This window comes from Puntigrus tetrazona, chromosome 8 (genome assembly GCF_018831695.1).
Source record: "Puntigrus tetrazona isolate hp1 chromosome 8, ASM1883169v1, whole genome shotgun sequence".
Classification (NCBI taxonomy): Eukaryota; Metazoa; Chordata; class Actinopteri; order Cypriniformes; family Cyprinidae; genus Puntigrus; species Puntigrus tetrazona.
The window spans coordinates 11,765,018-11,788,226 of NC_056706.1; the positions used below are offsets into that span (position 1 = coordinate 11,765,018).

Below are 23,209 nucleotides of genomic sequence, written 5' to 3' on the forward strand. Positions count from 1 at the left end.
CAGTATAAAATATGCAGTACTAAGAAATATACTAAATTAGTGGTTGGGGTTGTGTATTTTACAAACATTTAGAAGATCTGTAATTACAAATTTAGGTATGAGGTAAAAAATATTTTATATTATACAAAACAACAAAATATTATTTTAAAAAAATCAATAGGTAAAATCAACCCATCATGATGGGTTACATAAATTACCAAACTAAGGGCAAGTTATGTGTTCTGACCCATATTTACCCAGCCGCTAGGCCTTAAAAACAACCAAGATTGGGTAATTTTAACCCATTTTTAGTGTGTCAATGATTTCAAATGCATTTGTTTTTAGTCTCATGACTAATAACCATATCACATTTTAGTATGTATGCAAACTCTAGCCTAGGACAAGATTTGAATAAGTAAATAAAACACATTTTGGACAAAACAAATTATTGTAAAAATGTATTAATTGTTTCTGATCAATGTGTTAACATTATTTCTAGTAAATCAAGTGGCAGCTGTATATATAAAAGTTCAGCCATCTTTAAAGATTTAATGAAGGCAACAATCAATCATTATAGATTTAGATATATCGTTACATATTAAATCAGCACTAATATTTACAATAAAAAGAACTTTTTGGCCTAAGCATCTTCTAATATTACAACTGTTCCAAATCATCTGATTTTCTCAAACCTAGAAAAACATCTCAAACATTTTCAATTCGCTGCTGGACAGCGCACGTGCTCACGCGTCGGCCTCGTCACGAGACCTGCACGCGCTGTGGATGTCGGGAACTTGAGTTTTACCCGAGCCGTTCATTACGGGCCGCTGAAAGATCTAAAACTTCATGTCCCATGGTGCACTGCGTCGGACACTCCTAGGTAATGACTTCCTCTCCAGAAAAATCAGGTTTTGAAGAGACTGTATGAGAAAAAGCCGTAATTTTGACACGCGGTTTTGTTGGAGCATGTGTTAAAAAACAATTTACGATTAATTTGAAGCTGCGGTTTGAAATGTAACCATGGCAACCGAGCGGCCGTCCTGGTTAGCAGCTCTGCACAGGCTGTAGTGAAGGCGATGCTGAGGGTTAGCTGAAGCCTTATGATATTCATTTGCCTTGTCCACGGTGGGGGTTTAATTTTGTTACGGAAGACAGTCGAGCAGCTGTATCTGACCTCTTTCCGTGATGGAAGAAGTCGACAGGATTTTAATTCACTCTCTAAGACAAGCTGGCACGTAAGTATTCAAAATCTAACAGGTCTCCTCAGTTGTGACAAGTCATTTCCTCCCTCTTTGGAGTGATTTGCATCTCGGGACATGCCAAACTTATTTATTTTCTATGTCTGTGTGGTTATGAGCATCTCCTCATCTTCCAGGGACATCGATGAGGATGTTCAGAGTGTGAAGCAGTTCACCAGTGAGCTGATCGTGGAGGCGGTGGTGAAATGTTTACGTGTGATCGACCCCGCGCTGGGCAATGGCTTGTCCCATTCACTCCCCCCTGGCATGTCTGCCCGCTTCAGACTGGGCATGAGCCTGGCACAGGCCTGTCAGGTGAGAGCCTGGACGTCCCACTGTGTGCTCGAGTTAACTTAACCCCTCACGAGTGACAGAGTCAGCTGATAGGCGTTCAAAATGCATTACTGCACTTTTGTTTTCATCTTCGGTTTGAATAAAGATGTTATGGTCTAAACATGTATGTGTATATACCAGGCAAATACTGTTTAATCTTAGCTTTTTTCATTCTCTGCATCCTTAATACAGTATTAAAACCAAATGCTGTATTTGTTAACATTAGCTAATGTACTGTAAACTAACAAAGTTTACAATATAACATTAATAAAGACTGGTGTAAAAATATAATATCCACTAAGGCTCAGGGCCCTCTTGTTAATTATTGTTGCCAAATTAGATCTTGCTGTTAAGTGCTACTGTTTGTACCGCTCTATGTTCTAAGTTAACAAGGCAGAGCAATCTCCTGTAATCCACTCTGTTGTGATTTTTGCTTTCTTCTACATGTTTAGGATGTAGGTTTTAAAGGGGAAATTGGCTACCAAACATTTCTCTACAGCAACGAGCCAGAGATTCGCTCTCTGTTCATGTTTCTGGTTGAAAAGCTGCCCAGAGCGAGCGCAGAGGCCTCAGACCAGCCTGCAGGTATATTTGACTGCTGTTTCTTGCAATTTATGTGTTTGGCATATACTTGATAATGCTATTAAATCTGAAATGGAAATTCATTTTATTTATTTTATAAATGTCTTACTGGGAATTATTAATCTATACAATTTGCTTTTTTTTAATCAAAATGACATAACTCTTTTTGTTGAAACAACAGTCTATTCAGATCAATTCTTTTTTTTTCTATAACAGAATTTGTTTAATTAGAAAATTAATATTGTCACAATACTGAAGAAATGATGTTGCTGTTTTTATTCTGGCTTAAACGGCATGATGTATTAGTTGCAATACAGATAGCAAAACTGCAAGCTGCAAGCAACCATGGAAGCCTATTTCTCAGAGTTTATATAGGAATTATCTTATATAAGTTACTTTACACACAGTGTGATAATACTAATGGCATTTGCAGAAATTTGCAGTGATTCACCTAATATTAAATCTGGCGTGACTCAAAGTCTCCAGCATATTCTGCAACACATGAATTTCTGGCTGTGTATTAATAAAGCGTTGCGGTTGGGGCTGTGTGGTCTACATGCTGGGATCAAAGTGTAATGTCATTAACTAGGGTGTTAATGTAAGAGCTTAGAGTGCAGATTATTCCCAGCTTGCTTCAATAAAGTCGAAATGATGATTCTTCCCCCTCTATTCTCCTACAATAATTAAGCACTCTTGATTGCCTAAAATGCATTAAAATGTTTTATAATCTTGGAAAGAATCCAGAGTGAATTCCAGATAATAGCTTGTTAACTCAATTATGAACTCAGTGGGAAATACTGGTTCAGACTCACTATCGCAAACATTACTGTAGTTTTTTTTTTCAAATAATAGTTTCCTTGCATTTGTGCCGTCACGTGTTCCTTTTGATTGTTAAATTAAATGAATATGATGAATGATGATTAATCTGATTGTTGCATGCATCTTTCTTCTCTCTTAGGGAAGTCTGCGCTGTTGCAGAGAGCAATTGCTGCTCAAATTAAAAAGCAGTTGTCAGTGCCTTGGCTCCCTCCGTCCTGTAGACTCCCCATTCATCGTAAAATGCAGGTACCTCAGCATGCATACATCTTGAAATTCAGAGCTAAGGCTAATACGCAAAAAAGAAAAATCTTACAAGCTGCCTAACTAACTGACAATTGTGTGTCAATGTAATTTCAGAGTTCCGACCCATGTTACAGTTTCCACGTCCAGCCACTGAGCCTCCCATATTCAGTGAAGGTCTCTTCCCGGAAACAGCCAAAAGGCATGCTCGTTATCACTTACTCAACTCAATAAACCCCCTTAGGTTTATTGTGATGTGTCTTATACATCGTGCTTTTGGCCTTGTTGCCATTTGCCCCCAGAAGTGTGATTACCCCTTCAAGGAATTTGACAAAAAACTAATTTAGCTCTTATGATTTATTCAGCTAACGTTACTATGTCTTTGATATTTCTTTGTGAATTCTCTCAGAGGTGCAAGAATACTGGAGGAATTATTTGCTGCCTGTGACCGCCCAGCCTTCCCAGCACGCCTCAGTGCCAGCGTCCCTCCTGGAGAACCACATCTCTGAACTTAGTGCCACGCAGGAGTGGGAGAGCGAATGGAACAGCCAAGGCCTCCTGTCAAGACTTACACCTGAGGTTGTTCTCATCCTCTCTTAAACTTTAAAGAGAGTAAAATAAAAATTGTCATTAGTTGCTTTGTGCTTAGTTTTGACATAAATTCTAGGTCCCCACAGCATGTATGAGAGTGTTACTTTAGCATTGTTTATATACTATTATATATATATATATATATATATATTAATAATTCAAAACGTAGTTCTTTTTCCATATATATATTTTTAGCTTTCATTGTAATATTATACTTTTTTATTAATATATTCATTAAATACAATAGTTAGCAAGATAATTAATTCAATAGTTTTTTCTTTATCTTAATTTTTTTTTTTTTTTACATTTTTATTTAAGTATAGTTCATCCAAATAGGAAAATAAAATTCTGACTTCATTTACTCACCCTCAAGTTGTTTCAAATATGTATTCATTTCTTTTTTCTGATGAATGTAAAAGAAGATATTTCTGAAGAGGGTAACCAAACGATTGTTAGTACCCATTGGCTTCTATAAACCAGAAACTGCTTGGTAAACCACATTTAAAAAAAAATTAAATAAAAATTCAAGCAGAACCGGAGGGTGAGTAAATGATGTAATTCTGGTACTTATTAGTAATTACAGTATTTCAATAAATTTGTAATAATCTAATATAATCTAATAATTTATTTTAATCCTTTTTGAATGGTTTTATTTAACAGCGTCTGATTTGAAAAATAAACCATCAATTTGAGCCGAATCTTAAAATGAGTTTAAATGAACCGTTTCATTCATGCCCTTCAGTTGTTTGACGATTCACTTGTCATTTTAAAGCTTGACAGCCCCAGTTCTTATAGCCACGATGTTCTTTAAAAAATTACATTTTGTGGTATGTGAAAACAAACAATTAACATCTAACAATGTCTGAAACTGAAATTCATGTTAACAGAACAGTTAAATTGGCAAGCACTTAATTTCAGCTTGGCTCAGTTTAGTCATACAGACTCAGCATGACGTCTCCGTAGCACGACGCCTGGGTTCCCTGTTTTGATAATAACAATAACCCTAGCATGTAAATATTTTTGCCGCCGTCCTTCTTTCCTTGATGGCGTCTGTGTGGTAAAGGCATGTATCAACATGAGGATGGAAAACAGAGATGTCTTTCACACAAGTGTGACATTCAGCATGTGTGTGTCCTTTGACTGTACCGCTGCCCTCTCACATCTCAGTTCCACATTCTCACCTCACCTGCCCTCCAACTAACTTGCACACTGGCTTATTGTCTGACCCCTAGTTGTTCCCCAGTGGTTCGGCACATATTTTATTAGTAAATAGCAATGCTTTATCTATTCGTAATATATTTTTGTTTACTCTTTATTCTGCAGTGATTGTTCTGCAGTGATTTGAGAATAGTTGTATGAAAATAAATGTAAATTAATAGAATGTGGTATTCAACAAAAAAAAAATTAAGCATTTTATTTAGTGATTTTAATGCCTCGGCACTCTTGTTATCTCTTCTCTTCAGGAGTATAGATCTAGAAAGAAGGCCCGACTGCAGAAGCGTATTGAGGAGCAGCTGAGGGCAGCGGCTCAGCCTCGTCCTGACACACACGGAGCCACGCGCTCCACTTCTGACCTTGCTGAACTGCTGCAGTCGTTCGGTGGTGCTTCCACTGGGGGAGATGTGCTGACCAAAGGCACACGCTTCACCCATACAGAGAAATTCACCTTTACACAGGTACCTGTCAGAATTTGTTTACTTAAACTGATGTGCCAGAATTCCCACATGCTGGAAAACCTTTAATGCTGTTTTCCAGTCATGAAATATTTCGTACGTGCCATGGAAAATAATAGTGACTGTGTTACTAACAAGGTTATTTTCATAGACATTTTGGAACTACAGCTATGACTAAGCTTGTCAGACATGGAAATGTACCAGAAATGTTTGCCAAAGGCTCAGTCAAGAGAAATATGTGTCTGAAATTGTTTTATGTTTTGAGTGAGAAGCAAAGTGCTGGTGCTATTGTGTGTGTGTGTATTTAATTTTTTTTATTTTTTTTTATTTAGTAATTGTGTAGTTATTGCCTGACTGTAGATGTTGATCACAGTAAGCGTGTTAAAAATAGTGGTGTGCCAGTAGGCTGACATGTAATCTAGGCTGAGATAAACATAGATAAACTATTAATAATGATAATATGCTATCTCAGCAGAACTAATTGGCAATTTTGTGGCATTATTTCAGTAAACTAATAGTAAGCTTTAATACAGTCTTGTAGCTTATAGTCATTTATTTTTATTATACTTATTATTTAGTTTTACTTATTAGTAAAACTAAAAGGTTAGTTTTAGATTTGTTTCTATCTAGTTCATTTAATCTGCTTGTTCTGAATTAGATCTTGAGATGTTTCGGCTCTTACCTAAAAAGGCATATTAAAAAACAAAGACAAAATGATTTGTAGGAACCTGAGAAGGCAGCCCAGCAGATGGCAGCAGCAGCAAGTGCACTTCCCAGCTCTCACCAATCAGAGGAGGACCTAAAGGCCCAGCAGGAAGCAGAACTTTCTGCTTTACAGCAACAGTTGCAGCAACTGTCAGTCCAAATGGAAGAAATAGGAGGAGACATCAAGCAGCTCACTGTGTCCATCCAGCAGGTAATGAGCAATCAGATAAAATGGCACTATATCCTGCATATAGTATAAAATGTCATATCACATGTAATATAGTGACGAATACTGAATTGGAGAATAAATGCAGTTTTTTTTTAATTTTTTTTTTTATCATTAATATGTCTCATTTTTGTCTGCAGGTGTCAGACGAGCTGCAACAGAAAGAGGTTAATAATGGCGAGAAAGAGAATTCGATCAAAATGAAGAGACAGACCATTGACTTGCTGCCTGACGCTGAGAACAACTTGCTTAAATTACAGGTATACAAGTCACACACCTGTATCACCCCGCACAGGACCAAAATCAAACAATGAAAAGAGGACTAACAGTAAAGTGCAGACAGAATTAAACCGTGTGACTAATGACATGTTTTCTTTGTCCTGTGTGTTTGTGTTTGGTAGAGTCTGGTTGAAGCGAGCTCTAAACGAGTGGTTCATTTAGCCTCTCAGTGGGAGAAGCACAGAGTCCCGTTGATTGACGAGCACCGCAGACTAAAAGAGCTCTGCGGCAACAGAGAGGTACGTTGTGTGTACAGCCTCATAGCAACTGCAGCCAATATGCTAATATGGCTGCTTCTAATAAGGCCAACATGCGCTTCTATCTAAATGCTTAAATATGTAGATATCATTTCTATTCTTTGTACATCATCTCCTTGAATAATAACAGGCTGATTTGCTGATCCTGTGCGAGTTGTTTTTGCAAAGTAGTTTTGAGAATGAGGTTTTGACTCTGACTCATTATTAAAGACATTTTAAGACATGATTTAAAATATAAAACTTTTTTACAGTGCAACTGTAAAACTAAAACTTTATGGCTTTTTATGGCTGTCTTCATTTGTAAGTGTTAAACCATCAAGCTTTTTTTTGGCAGAAAACTACAACTGCTTTATAAGCATTTTATAAGCAAGTTTGATGGTAGCTTCCTGTTGTGTTTCCAAATGCATATTAAATGTAATCTATTTACTGTAAACCAAGCCGGTCTGGGACACTAAAAGTACTGCACATTTTTGCTATGTCAATAATCTCATTAACCCATATTTTGAGTGTTTTTTTAATAATTGTGCAGCCCTTATTATAACTTTGACATCGTTGTGTGCCTTCATGAAGTAACCAGTTATGTTAATTTTTGCTTAGTCTGAGTCCTCCAGGAAGTTGTCAGAGATCAAAGACCTGCATGACAAAATCAGACAGTCTGCTGAGGAGGCCAAAAAGAAGGAGAGTCTATATAAGCAGCTGGTATGAAACGTTTTTATTGTTGTGTCCCCTTCCTCTCCCTTCAGTCATCCAAGAAATGTATTTAGCACGTACACCATGTCCTGACCAGTCTTACCACTCAAAAACAAGTGTTCAGAGCCATCTGTTTCATTTTAGTGAGTTTTTGTCCACAAGACATTTGATCCTTTGGTTTCAATGTCTGTTACATCTGGCTGTGTAAGCTCAATCCCTTTGGAATCTCAAATTCCCAGTCCATGTAAATACATATTTAACAAACCTTTACTGATTGGTTGTGATTGCGTCATGGTTAGGACATGGCCTGAAAACCATTAAAATGTTAAGTCTGTCTTATAATATTCATTGTTTGTTGGTTTAACATTCGCTGTGTTTGTTTACTTCCTTCCTTATATATATATATATATATATATATATATATATATATATATATATATATATATATATATATATATATATATATATATATAATTATTATTATTTTTTTTTTATAGCTAACTGAGTATGAAACATTATCAAAAGATGTGTCTCGCTCAGCCTATACCATGAGGATCTTGGAGATCGTAGGCAACATAAAGAAACAGAAGGAGGAAATCACTAAGGTCTTTGTTTAAGTTTATCCTTTATCTATCCCTCAATAAAATACTTCTTCGGAGTTCATGACCTGTGTCCACAGACATTAGCTCTGTGTTTGAAGTTGGCAGGCCTTCAGAAGCCTTTCGACCTCTGACCCTCTTAATCGACCCCCTGCAGATTTTGTCCGACACAAAGGACTTGCAGAAAGAGATTAACGGCCTGACAGGAAAACTGGACCGAACATTTGCTGTCACCGATGAACTGGTGTTTAAGGTCAGTCTTGTTTGCAAAGGTTTTTATAATATTTGTATATTTGTTGCATGTATACAGTCATGTGAAAAATTAGGACACTACTGAATTCCATGGTTTAAATTAAAAAAAATAAAACCTCAGTTGAACAACAACACATGACATATTGCAACATTTAATAGTTTTTTTTTTGTTTTTTTTTTACAAAAATAAAGCCAAATTTGGGTGACAAAATTAGGGCACACCTACTATTAGCATAAGAATTAAGAGGGTAAGTAGAAGTCAGGCACTGCTAATCAAATGCCTTTGATTAACTGATCAACAAGTGTGAGCACCTCCATAAAAGTTTGCTGGTCTAAAAATCATACTATGTTTTCCCCACTGCACTTTACTAAAACCTGCCCTTTAAACGCCTCTCTGGAACCACGTCTCACAACCCCAGCATTTTACATTTAGTGTGTTTCTGTTTATTTGTAGTCTCATTATACATGATAAATGATCAATTCTATATTTTTTCAAAATATAATAAAAAATATGCACTGAGTAGCAGAAAGAGCTCCCAAACAAAAAAATTTTTATTGATGTATGCGGAGCTAAAGCCTTGAGATGAGATTTATGACATAAATAGATAAAATACGTTATTAAATAAATACATGATAGTGCCCGAAAATGAGAATCTGATGTCTGATTTCTTCACAAGGTCGAATTTACCATGTTTACTACGGTAACATTATTGGTTGCAAATAGTCTTTTTATAATACCTATTTCTGCCTTGTTCGTAGTCCACACTGGATCTCAAACAGAGGTTATTTGTTGCTGTCACTTGCTGTTTTGCTAATTATTTTAAAAGTCTCTGATGCCGGTGTTATCTGTTACATTTGAAATGGTTTTTTTTTAATGCACTGATACTCTCCGGACACGGAGAAACATTGTTCATAACCACTCCACAAGCCCCAAATGGCACAATTTGGCCCAAAGTTGTGGTTGGGTCAAAAAACACAGACTGTAGGCCCTGAGAAAGCACCAACAGTGGAAACAGGGCTAATGTCAAGAAGGTTAAGACATTAGCAATGAAAAACTTACAGAAGCAATAGTTGCTGCCATCATTGTGCACTGAGATAGAGTTTTCACAAGTGGACATTCAGAACAGACACCTGTCCTCCCAGGACTGGACGTCCTAGCAAATTCACCCCAAGATCAGACCATATTATGCTCAGACCAATGGCAGATGACCCAAGAACTTCAACGCAGGCTCAACAGGCACCATGTTAAGTAAAACATTTTATGACAGTGCAGGTAGAAAAATGGGACAAGTATGGCATGTTTGGAAGAAGCTTTTTCTAAGTTTGGACAGTTGCATCTGAACAAATCATAGTCTTCTAGAGAACAATGACTTTTGAACAAATGAGACCAAAAGTGTATTTACAGGCAAAAGAAACAGAGGGTGTCCTAACATAGTCACACATGGCTTTTTTTTTGTTAATCAAATAATGACTCGGTGTGTTGTCATGTAGTAATTTCAAGCGCCAGATTTTTCTCCAGATAAACCAAGAACATTTAATAGGGTGCTCAAACATTTCGTATTATCATCAAAATATATTTTATTTTGAAAAAAATGCTGTATTCATTAGAGAAAAATAAAATTATATATATATATATATATATATATATATATATATATATATATATATATATATATATATATATATATATATATATATATATATATATATATACACAGCACTTTTTAAGTAACGGCAGTTTTTGCTGAATAAAAGTATTCATTTCTTTAAAAGAAAAAAAGATTTAAAACATTTGAACAATATTTTCTTTCTTGTTAATTTTACATCACAAATTGTTTTATTAATTTTTAATGTGCCCTCAGACCATCTTTTATAATCTGTATTTTGTGTTGTAATAGTAATTCAGTGTTGTTAAACTGAAATCTTTAACTGCAGGATGCCAAGAAAGATGAATCTGTCCGTAAATCCTACAAGTATTTGGCTGCCTTACATGAGGTAAGAGTCTGCATGTTATTAAGATCTATGAATAATATTTTGATGTTGTCATTGGTTTTAAATGTTTTTATAAAGTTGCATATTGTAGTCCAAAAACGCAGGTACTGTGTTTGAGAGACACTTTTGTCTCATTGTGACGAGATGAGCGAAAGGCATGGCTGCTTGTGATCCTGCAAAAAACATTTCAGACAAAAATGGCACATAACTTTTGCTCTGGCCATTAGCAGTGCTTCAGTCCATCTGTTCAACCTTTGAACTACAAAACTTAAGGGTTAATGCTTTTTGCTGATTTCAGTAGGATTCTGGATCATCAACTTAATCATGCTAACATTTCTGTGCTCTCAGAACTGCACTCAGCTGATTCAGACTATTGAAGACACAGGAACCATCATGAGAGAAATCCGAGATCTTGAGGAGCAGGTGTGAAACCTAGTCATGTTTAGATCTAAGCAAACACTTTATTGTTACTTTTCAACTGTCATCAGTTATGTTTGTTTATTTTTGTAGATTGAGTCTGAAAATGGCAAAAGAACAGTTAGCAATCTAGAGAAGATCCTTGAAGATTACAAGGCCATTCGTCAGGAGAACTCGGCCCTTGCTGCAAAGATCCGGGAAGGCTAAGCCGTTGCTCCGTCCATGTTTGATGGTACTGCAGAGTGAAAACCCAGCCTGCTGAAATGAGTGCTGCTGTGTGAGACGTCAGTTTGGCTCCCATCTGCGTCAGCCCTCCATCCAAAATAATCCTCATCACATTAGCAACGTTCAGCTTTTACTGAGGGTTTAAACACAAACGTTTTTTGCATCAAAATGACACAAATTTGAAGAAATGTTAGTTAAAGCTAATTCTGATCATTGTGATGAGATTCTGTTTTTTAACAAAAAGCTTGGACTGCAATAATTGGAGAAGGACCAATATCGGTGCTTTGGCTTGATAAAACGGCAACTTTGTTATACGGCGATAACCATATTATGTACATGACAGTGTCTATTAACGGTGACCTCTGATTGTTGTTTGAGCTGCTCATGAACATTACAAAAATTCAAGCGATTTGAATCAGTTTGGAGAATAGCGGGCTGATAACAAGTGGATACTCATAAACAGCTTGCCTGTTTCATATTAAAGCATACATTTGATAACGTATGTGTTTTTTTGGCTCTGGATCCATAGAGCTGCTCAAATACTCATCATTGAAAGTTATATTGTCATTGAACCTCTGTGATAGAAAAGTAGTAGGAAAGCTGTGTTAACACATTTAAGTGTCTGATCGACTAACACTGATGATTGTCCCAATCAAACTGGTTTTCAAAACCGTTTCATAGTTTATGCCTGTTTTTGGAATGTTTGATTTTAGAGATTATATCGAAAATAATGTTTTGTAATTTACCATGACTTGTATACATCTGCTCAAATCTCTGAACAAGATGTTCTGATATTTCATCACGTTGCCACCGGTTGTTATTGTCCAGTTTTTTGGGTTTTTTTTGCAAAATAGGATGATGTGTTGACTCTTAGAATGAGGCAGCCTGTTGGACCCTTTGACTTTATATTGAATTGAATGCACTTTCCACCACTTGTAGATATGCTCACTCTCAGAACATGCGGTTCTGATATTGTAACATTTTGCTAACAGTTACTGTCCTGAGGAAGTTACGAGATAATCAAATATGACAAAAACATTTCCCACCCACAATTCACTCCAACTGAATGAATATGATATATTATATATATATATATATATATATATATATATATATATATATATATATATATATATATATATATATACATAGAAACTATTAATGTCAGGTTAATGACAATTAAACGGTCCTAAAAAATAATTATTTTCATTTTTGAGCGAAATGACACTAGCACTTGTTGCTTGTTGTCAGTGAGGTTGTTTCTACATGGTTTCAGAAGACGTTGATGCCGCTGCCACGCCCTGTTCCACACGTTCAAATGACTGCTGTTATGAATATCAATACACGAGGCTGTGAATGAACAGTTCATTTAGACACGAGTGTCTATAAAGTGACGACATTTTAGCTATTCTGAACTTTTGATTTTATGTTTCTGGGCTGATTGGCTAAGTAAATACCTTTTGACAACTTGAGAATGTGTGAGAAACGTGACCCTACTCCTTTACTGCAACGCCTAAAATCGACTCGCTGGGGGGAAAAAGTGTGCATTCCGGAAGAGTTTAATAAAAATCAATTGTGTCTATCTGTTAGGATAAGATACTAACATAAGTCGAACATATGATCAAAAGCGGTGAACTGAATACATCAGCCTTTTTGTTACTGCACTAAACCACGCAGCCGTAATGCGTTTTTTGTCAGTGTTTTTGCCTGCAGCACATTCGGCTTTGTCCACACTCTTGTGGTCTGCGATGAAACACGCACATAACAACTCTACATAAATTATTCAAAATAAATCCTTTTTTTTTTTTTTTTTTTTTTAAAGCAGATCCAGTGGCTTCTACGGTCACATCTTGTACATACATGCCTAAGTCTCCGAGAACAAAAAGTATGCTAAGCATATTCAGTCACGTAGCGCATGTAGGCAGTTGCCAGGTCGTCTGACCAATCATAAGGCATGAAATATTGCAAAATTTTCATCAGGGAAACGTATTGGTTGAACTGGCATGTAAACACGTTTTCCTCCAAACCAAACCCTCAGATAAGCGACGCACCAGAATTCGCCTCTTATTGGTTTAGCGAACTGTCAATCATGACACGTCTGGTATTTGGTTGGTCAATAAAACAGCTCGCGCCCGACCAACGACGCCCTCAGCGAAGCTGTATCAGTTCTCACAGAAGCGATCTTACTGAACACGCGGGGCAAGTGCGAATGAAAGAAGTAAACAACTTTGTAGGTTCAGTTGAAACATGGCTTGCAAAAAAATAGGCAGCTTAAGTAACGCAGTGTGGCAAAGAAGCGCCGCACGCAGAGTTTCGCTGTGTGCAGGATTGAATATTCCTGCTTTTGCCTGTGGAAGCTTCGCCTCGGCTGGTGCAACAATGAACGGACAGAACTGCTGCAAAGATGGACACAACTGTGGACCGACGAGAAATCTAGCAGCTAACCATAACCCTGTCGCGGCCCCGGTCACGTCGCACAGACATCAGATCGTGGGCAAGGAGTCTCTTACCAAATCTGGCAGGGCTTTCTCATCCACGGCCCCAAAGATCAACAATAAAACGTACTTGTGGGCGAGATACAACGAGATGAAACGGCTCGTGCACGGTATGCTAACTTAATTAGAGTTTTCATGTGCGATATTCTGTAATCTCTGTGCTCATGACAAAACTTACTTGCCCACTTTTCCTCCGTGCCAAAGAGGCGCTGGCCTCTGGACATTTTGTAAACAACTGCCATTCACATGTCCAATGCATGATCGACATTTTATGCTCGCAAGTGTTCATGTGCAAGATGCATTTTTCATAACTGCGTTGTTTATGCACAGTATTTAGCACGTATCGTGATTTTAAAGGTGTAATAATGAAAACCTAAAATGTCCCTTTGCCGCCCCACAGATTTGATTCCTCCTGGGGTGTGCAATCTTTTGAACCCTTCCACCATCTATGCCAACAACGAGGTGAATCTGGAAGAGGTGGACATCTACGGCTTTGACTACGATTACACGCTCGCGCTCTATTCCAGCGCGCTGGACGAGATGATATACAACAAGGCGCGAGAGTTTCTCGTTCAGCACTACAAGGTCCGAGAAAGACAACTTTCATCTTAATGCCATATAAACATGTTGATTTACATTTGCGTTACTAAAACAACCAATTATCGATACAAAGCGTTATTGTGAAGTAAAACGCACGACTAATAAATAAACACTTACGGTCCATTCACACAGAACGCGTTTTTGCGATTAAAAACGCGAGAGGCGGGGCTGTGGAGACGTTATATCGCGATAATTTTAGAACGCTGCAAAAAGCAAACGCAAAATGGGTTTTGTTTAAAATGCAAGAAAAAAAAATCATTTAAAAGAATGCCAACTTCTTTTAAGCTGCACGTTTTAGACACAATATGGAAGACCCGAACGCAGTGGTCAAACGGGTCTGTCTAGCGTGTGTTTACATAGAAAACTAATGGAAAGTAGTGCGCTGGAATACGAACGGCCTCCATAGGCCGCACGCACAGTGTGTTTTATAATAGGAAAATATAAAAGCACAGGGTCTCGAGACCTTTTCGCGTTTTTTAATGAGTTTTTACACATTTTAGAGCTCTGCTACTCTTGAGGTGCTGCAAAAGACGCGAGCGCAACAGTCAAAACATGTCCATCTGGACCATATTATCGTAGAAAACAATGGGAAAGCAGTGCCGTGGGGACACAACGTGTTTTGTGTGAACGGCCCGTAATGCAACGCATTTATTCAGGGCTTTTAACTTTTTGTATTAAATTATGTATAGGTCTATTCTGCTTAGTCGTTGCGATGATCGTGACCTGCCTGAGGGGTCGTTTGGAGTCGACGGGTGGGGGGTTAAAGGTTGGCGTGTTTGAGATAACTTAACTTTGGTTTCTTTCACTAGTATCCTGAGGGAATCAGTAAGTATGACTACATTCCCAACTTCGCAACTCGGGGACTTCACTACGACATCCAAAAGGTGCATTTAACCTTCTTTGTATGAGTTTTGTAGCTTTTATTTATTGTAGCTGTGCATTAAAATGAATATAACCGTTTTTATAATTATTTTAATGCCACAGGGACTACTGATGAAAATCGACGCCTTCCATTACATTCAGTTGGGCACTGTTTATAGGTAAATTGACCCTCATTTGATCAATTTAATCAGTGAGTTTGTGTGGAGAACCGTGTGTTTGTTATATAATTCACATGCTTTGTTTCTTGTATTCGCAGGGGTCTGAAACCTGTCCCCGATGAGGAGGTCATGAAACTTTACGGAGGTTCGAATCATGTTCCCCTCCACCAAGTCAGTGGATTTTACGGCAAGGTGATTATTCCACATTAAAAATTTCACTTAAATTTTACACTTGAGAGAGCAGATGTTTATATGGTGTTATTGGCATGCTTACGTTTTTGTGGCTCATTACTAAGAGGCCATTGAGGCTAACGTGGTGCCACCCCATCAGGAGCTCACATCTGATTTTGTGTGTTCAGTCACCATGAGTAAGTGGCTGTGTGCTATGTATCTACAACAAAAACATTACAATCCTTTTCTTTATCAGATGGCACGTTCAAGCATATTTTTTTTCTGCAGGATGTTCACGGTCATGGGAAACACAAACAAAAACGCTGTTTTGCATACTAGAAAAATCGAAAAGCAGTCAACAATATTTAATGCAGATTCATTAGCTAAACTGTGCTTTTTTATTCAGTAAAACTTTGATTATTTATATATATATATATATATATATATATATATATATATATATATATATATATATATATATATATATATATATATATTTTTTTTTTATTATTAATTTTTTTATTATTTTTTAAATGGCAAAGCCATGCAGTTTATGGTAGTAAAATATTAACTTTTAAAAATATATATTATTAGTAGTGTAAATGTTTTTTTTTGTTTTTTTTTTTTTATAATAACGTTGTTGCTTATCTCTGTTAAATTACCATTTAATATCTGAATGAATCTTCAATGCACTGGTTCTCAGCTAATTATTTATTTATTTTTTTAATCACAAATGACTGATATGGTCATTCACATTCATGGCTGTGGAAGTTTTTCTTAAATACTGGTTAACGTTTTTTGTTTGTGTGAGGTTTTGCAATGAAACAGTCATTAAAATATATGACCTGCAATTTCCTCTCAACAGATCATCAGTATTTCCAACTTCTCTTAGAGGACGCATGTAATTTGCATATAAAGAAGCTTTACTTAAATATTACTGTTGTATGACTCATGCATTTCATTATTTTTTCCAGGGTCCCAAAATGAAGCAGTTTATGGATGTGTTCTCCATCCCTGAGATGACTCTCTTGGCAGCTGCGAACGATTACTTTATCTCAAATGACATTGAGTATGACCCAGTTCATCTCTACAAAGATGTCTCAGTAAGTGTCAAGTCAATATGCCCTTCATGGATCCTGATCAGACCACTAGTTTTCATGTTGATTAAGAGCATTTGCACAATAAAGCCAGGCTGTTTTTACGGACTGTGGGAATAGTTTACAAACCACTTTTGTTATTTAAAACCGTGAGAGCTGTTTCTTGTCTGTCGTTTTGTAAAGTCTGTCGTCAAGCCGAGCGGATTCTTTCTTCTGCCTGTGGTTAAGTGCAGCTGACTGAGTTGTTTTCATTCAGCTCAGATCACGGTGGTCCTGAATTGGGTTACAAAGCGACTTTGTTTTTTCATGCTGTTTTGGGTCAATTTACTTGCAGAAAGTAGTCTTGTCTTTCGCTTCTGCTTTCCAGCCTCACTCTCCACTCATCCTGACTCTACTTTTTGCTGACTAGCGATAAAGAAAAATCTTAGCCAAGCAACGAATGGCTAAAAGCCACGAATTTGTCCGAGCTCCAAAGTGTGTCAACAAGAATCAGATGAATTGTTCTGCGGCGTGTGGGTTTGCCTCATTAACGCGTTCACTGGAGTGCTTGTCAGGAAGTAGATTGTCAGCTGGGCTTGTTTATCTTTCAAGCGCAGCTTTTCGCGCTGACTTCTGCCTTCGCTCGTAGAACAGATTGTACTGTGCTCGCAGTGTGACGTTCAGGTACGTCAGATGTCGTAGGGAACCGGAAACCTGGCAGCAGTTCAAAGTGAAGTTTGTGAAAAGTCTGTTTTAAAGCTTTTACCAAACAAAAGGGGAAAAGAGAATAGAAAGTGTCTGCTTTGAGCACTGGTGCACGAAACAGCCTGTTAGTTTGTTAAACACTTACGAGCACTGAATTGATGAGCAAAATCTGTGTTTTCAGGATGCGATTGGAATGGTGCATATTAAGGGATACATGTACAAATGGATCATGCAAGATCTTGGTGAGTATGAACAAATATTACGATGGGTGAAAAGAGCTTAAGATCTTAGTTAAAGTAAGATGCGTGCTGAGCCCAGTAAAGATCATGTTATTGAAAGCTGAAACTAATGGCAACCAGACTTAAAGTTCTCAGACTTTCCCGACCCAGTCAGTATGTGCACATAGGTGGAGAGCGGTCTTTTGTTTTCAGAGCAGACTGTTGCATAATCGGACCTCTCTGGAGAATGAGATTTGAAACGAGCAGTTCTGTTGGGCTAGCCCAGTGTAATCTTTGATTTTAATGTTTGTTGTATCCCTGAGGACAAGCAGGGAACAAGCAAAACCTTATCACAGATATTTCATTGAAGTATAAACACTTTTTAGTCAAACAGGAAAGCAGATTTGATCAGATTCTGTATTACATTCATCAGTCTTAAAAAATGACTGATTTGCTTTTAGTCAGAATAGAATAGACTTGGTTTTAAAAGTCCTTCTTTTCCTGCTTTTTGTGACCCCTTCTCCTTCCTTATTCGGTCCCCAGAGAAATACATTCTCCGAGGAGACGAGACATACGCTGTGTTGCACCGGCTGGCCAGTCATGGGAAGAAGCTTTTCCTTATTACCAACAGCCCCTTCAGCTTTGTGTGAGTTTTAGCAGATGAATTCATAAAGGACCTTTTTACCTCTAGTAAAAAATCCTTTTCTTATTTATTCATGAATAAAAAACATTATCTTATGTATTTGTTTTTGCACTGTTATTGTTGTGTAATTGTGGCACGTTTCCATTTTTTTTTTCCAGTGATAAAGGTATGAAGTACATGGTTGGAAAGGAGTGGAGGGACTTCTTTGACGTTGTCATTGTTCAGGCTGACAAACCTCATTTTTTTAACGATTGTGTAAAGTAAGTCTGCTTTATTGTGAATAGAAAATATCTAATTTCTGCTATAAAATATTTAATTGTGTGATTTAAAAGAGGTGGTTCATAATATAAAATATTATTCATACATTTAATGCTACATTTTATTTGGTATAAAAAAACGGTAATTGTAATATAACAAAACTTACGATTTTACAATAATACATTTTTACTTAACATTCTTTCCAACTGAAGTTACATTGTAAACGACTGAACCCAGACTAGGTAATAGACAGTAAAGAGTGTTTTTAATTGTATACTTTGCAGTGATTTAAAGCATCTCTATCCTTTAATTTTTCAGACCATTCAGACGTTTGGACAGCAATGGAGACTTGCAGTGGGATAGAATCAAGAGTTTGGAGAAGGGACAGATTTATAAACAGGTAACACAAATTTGTTTTGTCCCGCTTCATGTCTGTTTATTCTGGTAAGATGATTATGAGCAGTACAGGCAGATGAGAAGCTTTCAGTTGGTACATCATTCATGCTGACTCATCTCTGAGTCTGGATTAAGTCAGAGATTACAAGTACATCTGTTGAGGTTTTTTCAGAATTACTGGGACATTTGTAAGCCCTCAGCTTGCAGAAACATGTCATTTTAAAGTTGGCATGGTACGTGATTAGCTTTATGCTAAACGTTTAACTTTTTCCTGTTCTTGTGAGAAGAAACCCAAATCTTTCCAGCCTAGCATCGAGTCTGTGTTAACTGTAGGATATGTCCACTCAATTTAGCTCTTTCATTTGGAAAGAGTAGAAAAGAAGGTGGCAAGGTCAACTTCAGACTGAACGGAAAATCAATTTAACGCAGTATAGTGGTGTCAGGCATGTACAAACAGACTTGGCTGACCAGATCAGCGTGAGTCTATACCCGGCCTCAGGCAAGATGAGGTTAAAGCAGCATATGAAAACCATCCTAAATTGGGAAAGACTTATGGGAAAGTTCCTTGGCAGGGATATTGGAGCAAACTGTTCTTGCCATACAAAACCAATGAAAGGTCTGTTGACTCGTTGCTTCCAGAAATCCGAATGAGTACTGGGGGGAAAAACTGCAGTGTGTTGCAGTTTGTGCCTAAAAACCTGGAAAACAGTTGCGATATTAGCAACTGGCTAATAAAAGACGTTTTCTTTACTTTTGTTTCAGGGAAACCTCGTGGACTTTTTGAAGCTAACAGGATGGCGAGGGTCCAAGGTTTTCTATTTTGGAGATCATCTCTACAGTGACTTGGCAGTGAGTCATCATCATGTTCTTGTTTTGTTCACATATGTTGCGCATATGTCTCTTCCTTTTTGCTTTTACTTCTACAGCTCAGTGATTCCAACAACAGTGGAAGTTAATCTCAGCCTATAGTTTTCATAAATCTCACAGTGGTTGCCAAAAGGTTCTTGAAGTGGCTTAAAGTCTAAAAATGCTGTGTCTTGTTGTTTTAGGACCTGATGCTGCGTCATGGGTGGAGGACGGGAGCGATTGTGCCTGAACTTGAGGTGGAGACAAAGGTGGTGAACACAGAGCAGTACGCTCAAAGTCTCACGTGGTTGCAGGCGCTCACCGGACTGCTGGAGCGCATGCAGGTACTAAAAGCGGCTCTGAACTTCACCTAAAAATTTAAAATTTTTCAGTATTTAGTTTCCCATTCAAGTAGAAAAAAAGATAAATTAAACTTTCTTTGTTTTGTTTTTTGATGTTAAAAATATCAGTATATTACAGTATCTCTGTAAGCAAGTTTCTAGAGAACAAATGACAGCGAAGTAAACGCATCTACATTACATGTGCTTCTACAGTATATGGTTGCATAGAAATGACCTGATGGCTTTGGCAGCGGTCCATTCGCTTTAAATTGATCTGAATTGATTGTCCTGAGTGTTTGTATCTAAAATTAGATCTCGATGTAAGAAAGTTTTTGTTTGTTTGTTGTTGTTTTGTTTTGATTTTATTATGTAAGCCAGAATACATTTAACCCCATATTCGGACAAGGTTTTGGGTAATAATTGTTTTACATTTTGTTGCACTAAAATTTCAGACTCTCAAAATACTATAAAATCTTTTTGGATGGAAAGGAGTTTTAGTTAAAGTAGTCTGTATCACCCAAAGTGATTTTCGTGATCTAGTTTAAAATGTGATTTTTATTACCGTGTTTGTAAATCTGAAATACAAATACATGCTTAATATGCTAATTTGGTGCCTAAACGATTGTGCGAGTTACTATTTTTTTTTTTGGAAATGTGATATTTTTGTTTTCAAGTTACTTTTTGCTGTAAGTTGCCACGAAGTTCACACGTGCACGCAGCTACTATGATAGTACATCAACGTTTCAGACCAATAAATATTGCAAAAATAGGCTGAAACATGATGCTTGGAAAATGCTACTGTACAATGTATCCTACAAGGAAACACAATGTAACCTTGGTCTCGCTTGAAATGGGTCCCCCACATTAACAGGGTGGCCACGGGTTCTTCAAATGTTTTACCATTTTCTTAGTATAAGACCTTAACAAGTCTTAAATTCTGATTTGATGAGTCTTAAATATTTTCCAGCGTAGCCTGATTAAAACCTAAATAAACCAACAAAAAAGTGAAGCATCGAAACGCAATAATGATTCTTCTGATTTACATTCAACATAAACATTGATTAATAATGGCTTGTGTATTATCGTGCTATTTAGACTTGCACTGCCTGTTTCTGTGTAAGAGACTTTTATGGACATAATCATATCAAATGAGCATATTTACCATAATTTCTTTATTCACAGAAGAAGCTACTGAGGTAAAAAAGTCACGTTAATTTTAGTCCAATAAACAAGCAGTTGAGTAGTCACATAATTGTAGATAAATGTAAAAGCTGAATGAACACAGATAAAATAATGCTTCAGACTAAATTAACAAATGTTAAAATGGTCTTCAAAAAGTCTTAAATCTGACTCGTTTATATCTGTAGACACCCTGATTAAGTCCTTGACGTTAACCGAGGTGTAGTTAACCTGATATAAATACACACATGCATCTATATATTTAAAAATAATATTGAAATTTATTTACATGCATATGTACATATCATTTATATATTTAATATAAAAACTTTATGTATACATGCGTGTGTGTGTGTACTGTATATATTTATTATGTAAGCAATTATATAAGAAATTAATCTAGTGAATAAAAGTCCCTGATGTCATCTTCCAAAAGTTTTCCCTGCTGATTTGCAGAAACAAAAAAAAAACATCTTTGGGCAAGTGACTTATTTCTGTCTTGGTTTTCAGATGTATCGGGACCCTGAGTCCAAGAAGGTTCTGCAGGAGTGGCTGAAAGAGAGAGAGGAGCTACGGTGAGCGACGCAAGACAAAAAGTCACTCGATGAACAGATCAAGGACTATAGCCATTATAACACGTCTCCCAATTTCCTTTTACAGGGCAGTCACCAAGAACCTCTTCAACCCTCACTTTGGCAGCATATTCCGTACCTGCCACAACCCCACCTACTTTTCCCGCCGCCTGTGCCGATTCTCAGACCTCTACATGGCCTCTATCAGCTGCCTGCTGAACTACGACCTCTCATACACCTTCTACCCTCGCCGAACGCCCCTGCAGCACGAAGCCCCCCTCTGGATGGACCAGCTCTGCACCGGCTGCATGAAGACACCCTTCTTAGAAGAGATGGCCCATATCCGTTAAAACCGCTAAAGGTTTAATGTGCAAATATAAACTGAAATGAGGGGGTGTGTGTTTGTCTCTATTGCATTGGAGACGTGGCACTTTTTGCATGAACGCCACATACAACAGGGCCACCTGCTGGATGTTATGTTACAATGCATCTCAAAGTTCTCGAGCCTTGGACAGTTAAAGACTGGCTTGTTGAAGAACTTCTTATGTTCTTATCTCTAACTTTTTTTTTTTTTTTTTTTTTTTATTTGATGCTGTTGCATTACGTCTTACTAAACATAGTTAGATGTTAAGTGGTTTACACTTCTTTTTGGTTTTGTAGATTAAACCTGTATGTCATTGATAATCACAACAGGGTAATGTTTGTACTAACATGAATCATGATAGCAGGAGGAGTGAAACTATACTTAGGGTACCCAGACTTTTTGTACTCTGGTAGGCCAAAGTATTAAGCCGCTGGCCAAAAATGCACAATATGAGTTACAAATACAGTAGGTCTGATTACAAGTACGATTAGGTCAAATAGCTTCCTAGATTTGGTGTTGTAATGTTACTTACCCTCCCCACACTACAGTGATAAATGTAGCCAAGCCTCATAAAAGTTTGAATATGCGCAGGTAAAGTCTCCTTTAGCTTATTATTTAGTAGAGACATGATTTTTTTTAAAATGACAGCTGTATTGACACACATGGAAGCTCCTGGAGGGCCAAACCAAATGCCGTTGTTATTTTTGACCTTGCAAGCCCTCACTGTTTGTGGCTTTATACTAAGCTTCTGTACAATCAGAGCTTTGTTTGCTTAGTTAAATCTGTGAATAGCTATGCTGCTAAATTCAGTTTTCCAGGAACAAGAAAGATGTCATCTTTTCTATGTACTTGCTCTACAATTTATAAAATCAAATAAAAGGCTTTGTATTAATATATATTTTGTTGGTTATAATTTAAAGGAATGAAACGCACAGCTCATAGCCCCTTTTAAAAGTTGTGAAATAAAGTGAATTCTTATTACAATAAAGATTTTCTATTTCAATAGAATGTAACATCCATGCAATAGAAAAAAGTGTCAGTTTCATGTAATATGCTGCCATGCAGGAGTTAAGAATTAAGATTTTTTTTTCCCCAGAAAAGCAATTTATTGTTAGAAAGGAATATATGTTTAAAAATGTTTATAATGTTACAAAAACCTTTTTTATTATTTCATTAAGAATCCTAAAAAAAGTATCAATATTCAAAAA

General features: G+C 37.0%; 2 protein-coding genes across 2 annotated transcripts; both read left to right on the top strand.

Annotated features, from left to right (window-relative positions):
- Positions 1–829: 829 nt before the first annotated feature.
- ccdc22 (coiled-coil domain containing 22) lies at positions 830–11,896 on the top strand. Its single transcript, XM_043246450.1, has 16 exons — positions 830–1,214; positions 1,355–1,532; positions 2,003–2,135; positions 3,091–3,197; positions 3,309–3,393; positions 3,601–3,770; positions 5,246–5,458; positions 6,180–6,371; positions 6,527–6,646; positions 6,788–6,904; positions 7,520–7,621; positions 8,110–8,217; positions 8,369–8,464; positions 10,399–10,458; positions 10,804–10,878; positions 10,966–11,896. The coding sequence occupies exons 1-16, from the start codon at positions 1,165–1,167 to the stop codon at positions 11,077–11,079; spliced, it is 1,920 nt and encodes a 639-aa protein (XP_043102385.1). The 5' UTR covers positions 830–1,164; the 3' UTR covers positions 11,080–11,896.
- Positions 11,897–13,248: 1,352 nt separating this feature from the next.
- On the top strand, positions 13,249–22,897 carry nt5dc2 (5'-nucleotidase domain containing 2). The gene is made up of 14 exons (XM_043246458.1): positions 13,249–13,702; positions 13,993–14,177; positions 15,002–15,076; positions 15,177–15,232; positions 15,331–15,424; positions 16,378–16,506; positions 17,366–17,426; positions 17,946–18,048; positions 18,204–18,305; positions 18,622–18,703; positions 19,462–19,548; positions 19,749–19,889; positions 21,576–21,640; positions 21,726–22,897. The coding sequence occupies exons 1-14, from the start codon at positions 13,345–13,347 to the stop codon at positions 21,985–21,987; spliced, it is 1,800 nt and encodes a 599-aa protein (XP_043102393.1). The 5' UTR covers positions 13,249–13,344; the 3' UTR covers positions 21,988–22,897.
- Positions 22,898–23,209: the final 312 nt, after the last annotated feature.